The sequence below is a fragment of the Notothenia rossii genome (genome assembly GCF_949606895.1).
Source record: "Notothenia rossii genome assembly, chromosome: 10".
Classification (NCBI taxonomy): Eukaryota; Metazoa; Chordata; class Actinopteri; order Perciformes; family Nototheniidae; genus Notothenia; species Notothenia rossii.
The window spans coordinates 20,504,098-20,518,242 of NC_136908.1; the positions used below are offsets into that span (position 1 = coordinate 20,504,098).

Here is a 14,145-nt window from a genome sequence, read left to right on the forward strand (position 1 = left end):
CACTTCCTGTATATTACAAGGTTTCTAAAAACGTGTCTGGTGTATGGTCTGGTGTCTATTATATGTTTGAAAAAAAGAATGCTTTCACTTTCACTTCAAGGCTCCATTGATTCGGTGGAGACGCTGCACTTGAACACAACTTCAATAATACAATAAACTAAAGTATCTAGCAACAGAAAGGCGAATTAGGGAAACAGAAAAACTTTAGGAAACTCCACCATGGCGTTTAAGTACCCGGCTGCCCGAAGAGATGAGAGTAAGGTCAGTGTCGAAGTCCTGCGGTGAGATTTCTCTCTGTCTGTTTGTCATTCCGTAACATTCTCTGCTGAAAACTCACAGGAAAAGCGACACAAGGAAGATAAATACAAGTTATATCGGTGGCGGTGAAGAGAAAGGCAAATGGCAACGCAATGAAGAAACAAAACTTTGAAACCAAAAGAAAAACGTTCTTGGTTTAATAACTTAGTAACGTTTATTGTTTCGAAATGTGTTGACTCATGCAGTTCAGGAAAAGCAAAAATGGACACACCACGAGATGTTTTCAATGTGTGTCGAAGCTAGCATTATTTTAGGTTTCATGATAACTGACAACTGGTTCTCGTAATGCAGTATTCCTTCCTTTGCAGGAAAGTAGCCAGTCTGTTATTTTTGTTTCCTATTGTCCTACGCAGTCCAACCCAAGCTAGTACATAAAAAACCATTTTTGTTAATTATGCACATGATAAGCCCTAACCCACCATATTTATTTATTTATTCATTCAACCTATAAGATACAGGCTCTGTAATGTATCTGCCAACTTGATGAATTAACTTTTCAAGATTTGTCAAAGCCTCCTCCAAACTAAATTAGCAGCCTAAAGCTGTATGACTTTATTTTGTTGACTGATTGATACATCTGTATTTTACAGCTATTTTTAATATTTAAAAGAAAATGCTGCAGAATAGATGTCTTATTTTAAGGTTTTATTTTGTCTGATCTATACTCTAAAGCCCAGGCATTTTTAATATACTATAAAATAAAAATTATAAAAAATGATTACAATTATAATAAAACAGTGATTAACATTGTTGCTTCTGTCAAATAATGACAACCAAGCACCAAAATGAGCCTTTGAAAACCCAACATGCGTCACTTCCTTTAAGGGTATCACAACCAGTAAATGAGGACGCCCTGAGAGTTTATTTTTATAATGTCTGGAACTTGGACGTTTGCCATACTACAAAATTCAGCAGTGTTTGCGTGTGACACACTAGTATCACCCCTTAATTGAGTGAGGCATTGCCAGAATTATTCACGTATCAGTTGAAGAAAATACACGATTATGTTACAAAACACTGGGAAATTAGCTGAGAAAGAATTAGGGCAAATTAGGTTACTAGACTCAGTAAACCCTTTTACTGATTTATGGACAATGATAAATGTTCAAGATAAAAACTTTAGTCCGACTGATAAACACTATCATTTACCCAAATATCATCTTATTGCAGAAATCAATTATATTATTCTCAGACTCAACAGATTGAGTATTTGAACTTAACCAACTTATATCAACCAGCTCAATGACTGTAATTTGTGCCCCAACCTTTGCCACAATTTGGTGTGCCATCAATATTTATACAATCTTATGTAATGTTAAATGGTTCATCACATAATACCTGACAGTTATTACCATGTTTTCAATACACTGGTTATTTTAATTTGACTGTAGATGCGTGCATTGGTTTAATCTCAGAAAAGATTTGAGAGTTTGATTATTAGTAGGGGCTTATCTTTTTCATATATTCTTTCCTTTGCTAAGAAAGGTAATTTTCTCCTTAAAGTCTGCCTTGTTTTCACAGTTTGAGATATACCCTACCACCTTTTCCTTCCTGATACTTATACAAATACGGCAACTTGGGTATCTGCCAATACTTCGTACTGATCTGATATCAGATACAGTATACACAATTTGGGACATATTTTGGTTACATTTTGCATACATTTTTCCAGTAGTATTATTTGCCCAGACGGCTTTAAACATCTGTATCAAAATTGTGGAATCAAAATCCGGAACGTTATGTGCAGAATTGATCACATCTTTTCTGCAGTGTCTCACAAATGCTGTCACTTACAAGGGATGGACCAATTAGATTTGATTCAAATGTTGTCATCGCAAAGTGTAAAGGTACTGAAACAACTAAGGGAGTCAACAGTGTATCAATAAAATAAAAATAAACATGATTTCAAGAAAAGGTGAAATTATTATAAATGATTATGCAATGCTTCTCAAATAATGGACATTATGATCTGATGCAATTGCTGGAAACCTAACAAGAACATTGACAAAGACTCTTCCCACCTGAGTATCAAAGTCATTGTTTCGTAATCCCCCAAAGCAGCACTCTTAATTCCTGTGCTGACAAGCAACAAGTTGACAAGGCAAACATGAATGACACATTTATAACATGTAGGTGCTCTTCAGTTTTACAGCAAATTGCATGGACTGAAGAGGGAGGGAGAGAGGTATTGCCATGGCAAGACAACTCTCTCCATCAAGAAAATCAAGTTTCTATGCCAACGAATGAAAAAAGTTGTTGTTGGTTTTACGTTGTAGGTGGATGACCATCATGGTACAAAGATCTGTGATCCCTACACCTGGCTGGAAGACCCTGATAGTGCAGAAACCATGGTATGTATTGATCTCTTTAAGAAAGCAGAAGCTGTGTCAATACCCACAACTTAACAAATTCCACCCCTCCTCTCTCTCTCCTTCTGATTCAGGCTTTTGTTGAGGAGCAGAACAAACTGACCATGCCATACCTGGAGCAGTGCGCTGTCCGGGCTCAGTTCCACCAGCGCCTCACTCAGCTCTATGACCATCCCAAATACAGCTGCCCCTACAAGAGAGGGAAGAGGTACTAGTAAAAGAGAAGGCATTAGTCAGACTGAAAAACACTTACAGAGCAACTACTTTTAACTGCAGGTCTGAAGTAAATAAAACTATAAAGAACGACAATTTTCCATTTTTATTTCAAGGTACTTCTACTTTCATAACAAGGGTCTTCAAAACCAGGAAGTGCTGTATGTGCAGGACTCTCTGGATGGAGCTGCCACTGTATTCTTTGACCCGAATACACTCTCAGAAGATGGCACTGTGGCTTTGAGAAGTGAGTCCAGGCACATATTTTGCATGTTATTATAAAGAAAAATATGTTTATTTTCTTTGTCCCTCTCTCCACCCAGTGGGCCGCCTGTCAGAGGAGTGTGAATATTTTGCCTATGGTTTGAGCAGCAGTGGTTCAGACTGGGTAACAATTCACTTCATGAAGGGTGATGACCTCACCATACTTCCTGATGTACTGGAGAGGGTTAAATTCAGCTGCTTGGCATGGACCCACGAAGCCAAGGGCATCTTTTACAACTGCTACCCGCGGCAGGAAGGCAAAACTGATGGTGAGGAACACAAAACGCTCCAAGCGGAACAACACCTATTCCACATGAAATCAAGACTAAACCCCTCTTTTTTTCTTCACTAAAGGCACAGAGACTACATGCAACGTGAATCAGAAGCTGTACTACCACGTCATTGGCACCAAACAGTCAGAAGACATTCTGGTTGCAGAGTTCCCCGAACATCCCAAGTGGCACAGTTCAGTCACCGTAAGTCCTAACTTATCTAGAACCACTTATTATAATCCCCTATTTGCAATCAGGACAGTAGGGGAATAAATATCTATCCAGTGTTTCCTCCTATATACATTCAGCTGCACCGCTGCTGAATGTATGCGCGCGCAGCCAGGTACCAACATTATTCTTATTATTATCTTTTTTTAAATACATTAAAATAATAATCTGGGCCACACAGCCTTTGTGAGCGAGCGAGACAGAGAGAGGGCTAGAGAGAGCACACCTTTAACTATTTAATATAGTTGTAAAAAATAAAGTAAGAAATAATTCCAATGTGTACTATAGGACAGTAAAAAAAACAGTTTAAAAGGGGAGTGATTCGTAAAATATGCATAAATAGAAAGAAAGAATGCTAACTAGGTAACATAAGATAAGAATAAACAAGTTTAAATGATTTGTTATTGGTTGTGGTCATATTCTAAGGATGTTTGGTTTATTTAAGTATACAGCTCCCTTTCATATGAGTGTTGAGAGCTGTAGGCCTATCCATAAATTCATTTTGTGCTCAAAGTGCACCAGATTGATGCTTTTAACTTCAACATTTACATTTTTTTTTTTACCGGGGCTACATGCCCCCGGACCCCACTAGAGGATGTGAGATTCACCCCAAAATAAAGCAGGTTAAAATAATAAAATTGCATACATTTAGATTTTTTGTTATGTGGATGTGTAGTATTTGTGTTACTGTATGTTCAATAAAGGACATTTAGCAAAATACACCTGTAGAGCCTCAAGAGCCTTTCTTGTGCTGGCAGACAATAGTGAGCTCCGCGCTCACATTTAGCTGGGCCCGAGTGCCTTAGCACCGCTGCTATGACTCCATCCTAGGGGAAACACTGCTATCTTTCCCTTTTTTCTTTCCATTCTCTTTCCAGATATCAGATGATGGCAGATATGCTGTTCTGTCCATCACTGAAGGATGTGAACCTGTCAACCAGCTGTGGTACTGCAACCTTCAGCAGCTCCCCAATGGCATCACAGGTCTGTAGCATTAAGCATTTCAATAATACAAGAATGCACATATTTTATTGAGAATTAGGACCACTCTGTTTTGCATGTGTGTTAGAATCTGATGCTGGACAAGATGCAAATGATGTCTTTCAAATATACAAGCATTCATTAATATTATTGATCCCAAAAGTGATCCAAATTGGTGGTAGATAGCAACTTCGTATCATTTTTGAACCAAATGTTGACGTTGATAGGATACCTGCCCAAAGTATCTTGAGGACAATACTAAAAACAATTCCACAGCCAAAACTTAAAAAATTCAGTAAAAATAATCAAATCTAAATATAATGGATTAATATACTGCAGTACATGGAACTTAAAGTGCTTGTTTTGCTTTTGTAAATTATTATTATTAATTATTTTATGGTAAATTAATGTCTCTTGCAACCTGCCTCAAAAAAGTTGAACAGTACTTAACTTTGATCTGCCATGCTTTGTTAGTTTCTTGAATTTGAACTAACTAGGGTTAGTTTTAACTTGGGTTAGTTTGAACTAACCCTAACCCTAATTTGGGAAATTGGACCTGGAAAGTCCTTTACATTTGTTTTAACTTTAATATTTAAGAATTTGGAAATGTCTTTTGAAAATGTCTTGTTTTGTTTGACCAAACCTGTCCAGTTAAAATCTTCTCACTTTCATATTGTTTAACAAAGGCTGCTTTGAAACATTACACATTAATGCTATTGTTCAACACACATGTTAATGTTTCTCAGGTCGAACATGGATTGATTGAAATCAAGACCAGTTTTTGAGTGGACATTTTATAGCAGCAATAGATATCTCTACAGCTTCCTGGCACAAAAGGAACGTGCTGTGTAAGCAGAAAAGGGGTTGATGCCGATGGCTGTTGACTCATCGGTTACTTCACCAGATGCTGATATTTCAAAATTCACTTTCCCAGTTATTTTCTGCTTCATAAAAATTATCTCACAAACCCTTTAACCCTTTTTAGTTAAAGCCAATTGGGAAAAGTGTGATTGGTCATTACAATCCATTATATTTCAGTTATTTTTATTCGCTGCGTTAGAGATATTTATTCAAACTCCCAATGGTCAAGGAAACAGATAAAAAAAAATAACACAATGCACCTTTTATTTTAAACTCTTAGTAATGTATCTTCTTTACTAGGCCTGCTTCCATGGGTGAAACTTGTGGACAACTTTGATGCCCAGTACTCGTATGTCACCAACGAGGGAACCGTGTTCACTTTCCACTCTAACTTGGACGCTCCTCGGTACTGTCTCATCAACATTGACATCCAGAAAGCAGACAGGCAGCACTGGACTACCCTCATCCCCCAGCACGACAAAGATGTCCTGGGTGAGTGAAAAGGCAAAGTCTGCTATGATGTACACCTGTTTAGTATCAGTTCTCTAAAAGAAGAAGTCCAACACATCTTAAAATTCATACAGCACTTTGAACGACGATGTGTAAAACAAATCTTTGTTGGAAAATGAAAACGGTGGGTTTGTTTAGAGCGTGTGAAAACTCCACCATACTTATAAATGCGTAAAGGGCATATACGTGGTAACGGAGTTCCACAATTGAGCTCCTATAATCTTGCACAACAGTGTTTCACAGAACATCGGTCCTCTGTTTTGATGACAGTCCGACCACAACAACTGGGAAGTTCTGCTTCTGTGGTCGAAGAACTCCGTCAGAGGGAACTCTACTAAAAAGCGAAACTTGACCAACAAGCATTTTGTTTTTGGTGTGAATCATAAATGACGGTAACTGCACTTAGAGATGACTAAAACACAGCATAATATTGAGTACAAATATGAAAAACCCTTCTGCTATCATATAAATGAGGTCTTCATAGTAATAAATGCTGACACTGTTGTGTAAAAGCACTTCATTTGAGTTTATGGCTGCATACAATTGCATTGATATGTTATAAAGCTCGGATGTTTTTTATTCTGCTTAAAATTCTGAATATGGTTAAATGTAGTTTAAGTAAAGTGATACCGAATGATACTGATATCACATATTTAAAAAATATAAATCATCATAATAAAACATATTTTAAAAATATTTTTCAACAAATTAGTTATGTTTGTACAGTATGCATATCCCGTCTGCGTAAAGCAACATACACATGGTATCAAGCAATTTAGTGTATGCATCCGACAGTAAGAAGTTGAGTTACATCTGACAATATGTTTTGTATGGTTCTTAAACAGATCTTTTAAATAGAAGTGATGTGTCGGTCGTGAACGAGCCGATTATTTTGAACGGCTCTTTGGTACGAACGAGGGGAACCAGTCGTACTTGGTGAGAGCCGTTCTTTTTATCGTTCAATCGTTGGTCCGCACTCACTGCCTGCCAAAATCCACTCGCCTTTTAAAAAGCTTGATTTTGTTCCCCAAACGTATGCTGTGAAGACCCGCCCCTACTCTGGTAGGTTTCAGCCATAGTTTTCAGCACGAGAAGTGAGATGGGGTGGGTCTTAACGGAATACGAGAGAGAGAGAAGTCATAGTCATAGTCATAGTCATAGGACAGGTAGACGACGTGTTTTTCGGATGGAAAATGAGCCAAACGCGAAAACGCAGCAGCACTTGGATGCACTTTAACCAAAACCCAGGCAGTGATAAAGCGCACCATTTGTAAAGGCAAAATATCCTTTAAAGCAGAGTCAACAAATAATCTCCATTGCCACTTAAAAACACAGTAGGCTATCTAATATTAAGAGTTGTGTGAATTTCATTCAAGGCAAGGCAACTTTATTGACATACAGAGGGTACATTTAAAGTACATTAATAGCCGCTTTCACACCAAGTATTACTGACATGAACGACATGGATATGGCGCCCCCTTGTGTCATGTTTACAATGCAGATTATTGACATTAGGTCTGGCAATACAGTCAATCATTATCCTGGGATTATTTAGCAGATAAACCTAGTAACCCCGCCCACTTGAAAAAAAACGGCTCTTTTGAACGGCTCTTTGAAAGGAACGGAGCCAAAAGATCCGGCTCCCTTCAAGGAGCCATAAATCCCATCACTATTAAATAGCCTCATAAAAGCTCAATAATTAGTTCAGTCATGCTTCTTACATCTTGGTAACTATAATTTGCCCTTATATGGATGCTGGTGGTTGTGGGCATCAGACTGTTGACAATATTGTACCAAATTTAAAGTCAGTTTAATCTGTGTTGTCCTTGCCTTCACACTGATGACACTTATGGTCTCACGCTCCCCTGTGTAATAAATGAGTAAACCGTACAAATGCAGTGTATTCAGCAGCAAGGACATCTGCTGGGCAGCATCCTGCACTTTACATTGATCATATATTAGACTGCCCCCTGCTGGCTGTTGATGAGATCTCATATTGTGACAGTGAAAGCATACATGGTGCATACATGAAGTCTTTGATTAGCATCTTTACATGTGGCATCTCATGTAATGTTGCTAATAAATAAGTTGTTGTGCAATAGAAAGTTATTGTATTTGGCTTCATCCAGGATGACATGACTTATTATTAGTAAGATAAATGGCAGAAAATAAGTCGACAGAGATAAAAACATTAAAAAAAGAAAACAAGTAAACAATGTTTGTGGGAATAACACCAGCTGAGGGACAAATAAAGGGTTTCTGATCCCGATACACATGTTGTTATGTTCACTCTAACACACATCCCTCTGCAGGCCTTGTCTCCTGTGTGAACCAGTACCACCTGCTGGTCAACTACCTCCACGATGTGAAGGACATCCTGCAGGTGTACGAGCTGTCCACAGGCCAGCTGGTCAGGGATCTGCCGCTGGGCGTCGGAGCAGTGTTAGGAGTGAGCTGCAAGAAGAAGCACTCAGAGTTCTTCTACAAGTTCACCTCCTTCACTACTCCAGGTAACCATGACATATTAGTGTCTCAAGTTATACAACTATAAATGATAAACTGTATTTTAAAAACTAATCCTACATGGAAAGGCACAATTGCCATCAATGCTCTTGAAACAACATTTAGAAATATATAGTTTAAATGGCTTTTTTATATTTTGATAAGTTTTAGGTTAAATAAGGGATTTTTCAAATGATTTTTATTAAGAAATATGCACTTTGGAGATTTCAAAATTACCCAGCAGAAAAATAATCAACTACAAAAAAGAAGAACAACACTTTCTAGTGTAAACCTGTTGTTCAAAAAATTGTTTTTCTTCTTTACCAGCCACCATTATTCAGTTGAACCAGTGCGTTTTGGGCTAAGTAATGAGTTAATTGCAACTCCCAAAGGTCAATTATACACCACATGATGAATGCTTTATAATAGAGTTACAATAATAAATCTACATCTTATCAAACGAAACACGATATTACATAAGTTATCAGCAATAACATCATACTTTGACAGCAGCATTATGATGGTGTTCTTGTGAATCATCAGCTATCTCAATAGAGCCGGGAAAGGGTTGACGTCTGCATCTCAAAACAACTTGGTCAAAACCACCAAGGTTTTAGAAGTAACATCTGCATACGGTCATTACAAGCAACCTCAAGCTTATGCGTGCTCGTATTTGTAAACTTGAGCCACATAGAAGCAGCATAAAGGGATGTTTAATATGTTTGACTTATCTTGACATTCTACACATGTAAAATGTTCTTATTAGCTTGAGCACATAATATGTCACCGTCATCAGACATTTCATCTGTAATCAAGCGCTCAAGATATTTTTGTTTTTATCATAAACACATGGCAATAGTCCAGAGATATAACATTTTGGGAAATCGTTTTTCCTTTATCTATAAATCATGACAACACTGTTTCAGTATTTTATTGAACTTCTAAATTGACCCTCTGAGCACGAAATCAGCTGCTATTGAAATACTGCGGGAGAGGGAACATGGCCGATCGTTTGCATTCATAAAATACTGTAGTTTATCAGGGTGTAACCAATCATACAGACACTTTTATAGGCTCTTAGTTGGTCAGATATATCGTTCGTGTACAGAAGGCTGGTGAAAGTAGCTGCCTGTATAACTGTAAGGGTGTGCAATTTGTAATGTAACAAGTCTTATCGTCAAATGTTTGACTTGATATGAAAAATGTGTTAAAAAAGCAGGGCCCTCTTACTTATGTGACCTCTGTTCTGTGGTACCCAGGTATCATTTACCACTGTGATCTGAGCGATGCACCCCCAGAGCCCAGGGTGTTCAGGGAGGTGGAGGTAAAAGGCATCAAGCAAGAGGACTATGAGACCAACCAGGTAACATACTCCATGTTTTCTTTTTATTTGTGATCATACGTCACCATTCTCAAAGTACCTCATTACATTTTTTTAGTGCTGTTATGGTCTTCCCGTCATCTCACAGTTAACTCAAGTTCATGTTATTTTTATTGCATGGAATGATAGCATATTCATATCATGATGCAGACTTCCCAGCAATTGCTATGAATGAGGAAGTGGTGAGTGCTGTTTGTGTCAGGGACTTATCAGAAACACAGCTGATGTGCCATTCAATAATAGACATTTATCGTAAAATACAGATATAAGTACATAAATATAACTGATTTATTTTATCCTCTCTATGTATTGACAGGTATTCTATCCCAGTAAGGATGGAACCAAGATCCCCATGTTCTTAGTTCACACCAAGGGCCTAAAGAAGGACGGGACTCATCCTGTCTTCCTTTATGGCTACGGAGGCTTTGAGCATTCCTTACAGCCACACTATAAGTGAGTACACCTGCATTCTTCAGATCACACAGTTGAAAAATGAATGAATTGTTGGGGGTTAGAAAAGCAAAGGTGTCATGTTACTTCTAAAACCATCTGTCGCGCCCATTAGTATGGTTTATATGTTTTGTTATTTCAACACTAGATGGCGTAATGAGGCAACAGCATATAAATGGTCTCCTGGCACAGGTGCGAGTGGGAGAGCAAACGTTTTTTGACCGTGTCTGTGAACACGCTGTTTTTCTTTGAAAATAAAAGATATTGAAAGCTAAACTTTGTCGCACATGGATATTGCACGCGTCCAATTAGTTAACCCAGTTTAGTCAATCCCAGGTGATATTCAGTGGCAATAGTCACCACACCATCCTCTGCTCTCAAAGAGGTCGTCTCTGCTGGCCTCCCATCCACTATAATACAAATAATAATTCATTGCATTTATTTGAGCACTTTAACTAGTGCTCAAAGCGCTTTACATTACTACATATATCAGACATGTAATACATCAATACTGTGGGAATGAACCGGTGTTCCCCACCCCCCTGATCTGAGGACCAGCGCACTGCCCACTCTTATCATATGACATTAACCAGCAAGGTTATATATGATTGCGATGATTTGTGATTGCGTAGCCAGTGAGAGTGAGCTGATTGCTGGATGTTGCCACTCTTGCAAACGTACCTGCCATTGTTGGCTACTTCAGAACAGGGACACACATATGAGGGTCTACTTTGTGTCTGATTCCTCTGCAAATAACAGGGTGCCGGTGCAAATATATGTATCAGTGGTGCTTTAGAAACACTGTATGAATACTAAATGCCCAATGACAGAAACAACAGTATATTGTTGTTACTTTGTGAACCCTACACAATCTGCAAAAATGTACCATTGTTAACTGTAGATGACTTCATATAGTACTTAACCACAAGGGTGGCGTGTAACTATAATTGAAATGCTGAGATTGTCGAGACAAATGTAACGTATTAACATGTTTTTAATTTAGGAGTGTGATTTATATTTTTTAAATGTAATCGAACTATGCTCTTTTGCTATTTCAAATAATAAAACATCCTTTTATGTTTAGTTTTTTTTGACACCCTTTTATGCATATTTTGTTTATGTTCTCTGTCTGTGATCAGTGTTGCTTACCTGCTGTTTGTACGCCACCTGGGAGGGATCCTGGCAGTGGCCAACATCAGAGGGGGGGGCGAGTACGGCCTCACCTGGCACAAAGGTACCGACATCTAGGAATGTACCTAGAAAGACAAAACTGTACTGAGGAGTGTGTCAGAGAGTGTTCATTAGAAAATATTAGACATAAGTGGGTGTGGTTTAAGTCTGCATATTCTGTTGAACTCTCTCCCCTCCCGTCCCTCGCCCCCTGCCCCCACTGGACTATAACTCCCCACACACTCAGACATATATACTTGTATTATTGTATTTTTGTATTCGGGATTGTTGGAAACGTTATTTCGATCTGTCTGTACACACAAACTGAAAGATTGACATTAAAGTTGACTTTGACTCTGTGTGTATGTGTTTGCAGCTGGCACTTTGGGGAACAAGCAGAATTGCTTAGATGACTTCCAGTGTGCAGCAGAGTATCTGATCCAGGAGAAGTACACCACGGCCAGCCGCATCGCTATCAACGGAGCCTCTAATGGAGGACTGCTAGTGGGTGAGTGCAGGATTAACGGTGTGTGTTATGTGTTTAGTGTGACGGCCAGTGATAGAGAACAAGAAGTGTTAAATGGGTTTGAAATATATACCCTGGAAACTATTATGCTAAAGTCCATTATGTGTTAGAGGTGTTAAAATCTTAAAGTTGTGGAAATTCTACCCCTAAAATGTTTTTATAGCTTTAAACCTTTGAATGCAGCTTTACCTTTACCCCCTCGCCATTTTCCACCAGTGAATTGCAAACTAGAGGCCTAAGCATTTTTTGATTTTGAAAATAAATAAATGAAATGTAGCAAACTCCCTGTAAATAATAACTCATGCTTAGGTTTTCTGTGTACTGCTAGCGAGTGTAGTTGAGAGTGAAAGAGAAAGAAAGGAAATAGAGGTGTGTGAGTACGAAGTCAGAATTGGAATTATACATTGTACAGTGTGTGTACAGTTTATTTATTAGAGGAATAAATACTACAACTCCTCAGGACCCAATTTCATTGCAACTTGCTGCTAAAAGTAAGGGGTTTAGCTTTGAAGTTAACGATAACAACTTGGGAGGATCACTGGTCCGTTACTAGTCTCAGCTACATTAATCAAAATGCATTCTTTATACTACATCTTTGGCATAATTGCTAATGTCAAATTAATCAAACGGCAGTTAGCTGCTTAGCTTCAATACATTTTCTATTAAACAGCACATTAAACTGTGCTTAGTCACTTCATTTACCAAAGGCGGAGCCGCCATATGGCATCGCACAAACCCAACCAATGCCTCCCTCCCTGGTGTGTTGGTGCCCATTTAGGAGTGATTGTGTCCTACAGTGTGAAGTTAAGGGAATCTATGTGTGTGTTTGAGTGTGTGTATTTGAAGGGATTTGTAATACATATTTGAAATGCTCACACAGCTGCATGCGTGAATCAGCGTCCAGACCTGTTTGGCTGCGCTGTGGCAGAGGTGGGGGTGATGGACATGCTGAAGTTCCACAAGTTCACCATCGGCCACGCCTGGACCACCGACTACGGCTGTGCTGACGACCCCGAGGAATTCAAGTGGCTGATCAAGTAGGAAACACACATGAAGTGAATCACTTACACATACTTTATATTCATGAGAACGTGTTGTAGCCCCCTTTATGCTGCACACCAAAATTATATGCAAACAAATTGGTGTCGTGCAACTTCTTCACACATTGAAGTCATTCCCATTCCCTCTCTTTCATTCTGAACCCCTCACACTTTCCTTTCTACTGGTGTTTCTCACTTCCTCCTCTCTCCAGGTATTCTCCTCTCCATAATCTGCCTCAGCCTCCTTACTCCGGCCCCCCCTTCCCTGCCGTCCTGCTGCTGACGGGAGACCACGATGACCGCGTTGTGCCCCTCCACACCCTGAAGTACTGCGCGGCGCTGCAGCAGGGGGTGGGCCGCAGCCCCGGGCAGCGCCAGCCTCTGATGGTCAGGGTGGACACCCGCAGCGGGCACGGCGCCGGGAAGCCCACCGCCAAGGCCATCCTGGAGGATACGCACATCTACTGCTTTATCGCCGAGACACTGGGGCTCAGCTGGAAGGAGTAGAGAGGCTGGTAAAAGATGCTCGCAATAAGGGATGCTTTTTAAGGGATTAATGGTTTATAATTCTTTCAGTCAAGGTCAGAAGAATATACCAGAACAGTGAAAGTGAATCATTACAGGAAGATTTAATTATAAAAATGAGATATATACCATAATGCCTCTTTTGAAATAACTCTTGACTATTACCTTTACCTATCAAATACACAAAAAGATTAGGCATTTGTTTTGAATGCATATTGTAGATTTGGAATAAATTGTATAATTTAAAATAAAGCATTTAAACAAAACCTCTATCTTCACTTTGATATGAAATATGTGTTTTAATGAATGCGTTCATGCCGTTTTAAATAAGAAATATGATAAGATCTGAATTGTTCAGCATCATTATTGAAATAATAACTTTTATTGAAATAATTACTTTTATTGAAATACCTCTGATGATGATCATCTGAACGTAAAAATGGTTCATACAAATGTAACCTATCAATACAGTCAAAACCGCTCTCATCAAAAATATTCCTCAAGTATGGAACGTGCCTTGCCTTTCACGTGCTGC

General features: G+C 38.8%; 1 protein-coding gene across 1 annotated transcript; it reads left to right on the forward strand.

Annotated features, from left to right (window-relative positions):
* LOC307023155 (prolyl endopeptidase) lies at nt 1-13,876 on the forward strand. The gene is made up of 15 exons (XM_079656229.1): nt 1-261; nt 2,595-2,669; nt 2,762-2,895; nt 3,017-3,147; nt 3,224-3,433; nt 3,519-3,640; nt 4,543-4,648; nt 5,807-5,998; nt 8,329-8,526; nt 9,778-9,881; nt 10,216-10,352; nt 11,489-11,583; nt 11,896-12,027; nt 12,926-13,082; nt 13,298-13,876. Exons 1-15 carry the CDS (start codon nt 220-222, stop codon nt 13,590-13,592), a joined length of 2,130 nt encoding a protein of 709 aa, XP_079512355.1. The 5' UTR covers nt 1-219; the 3' UTR covers nt 13,593-13,876.
* The last annotated feature ends 269 nt before the right edge of the window (nt 13,877-14,145 follow it).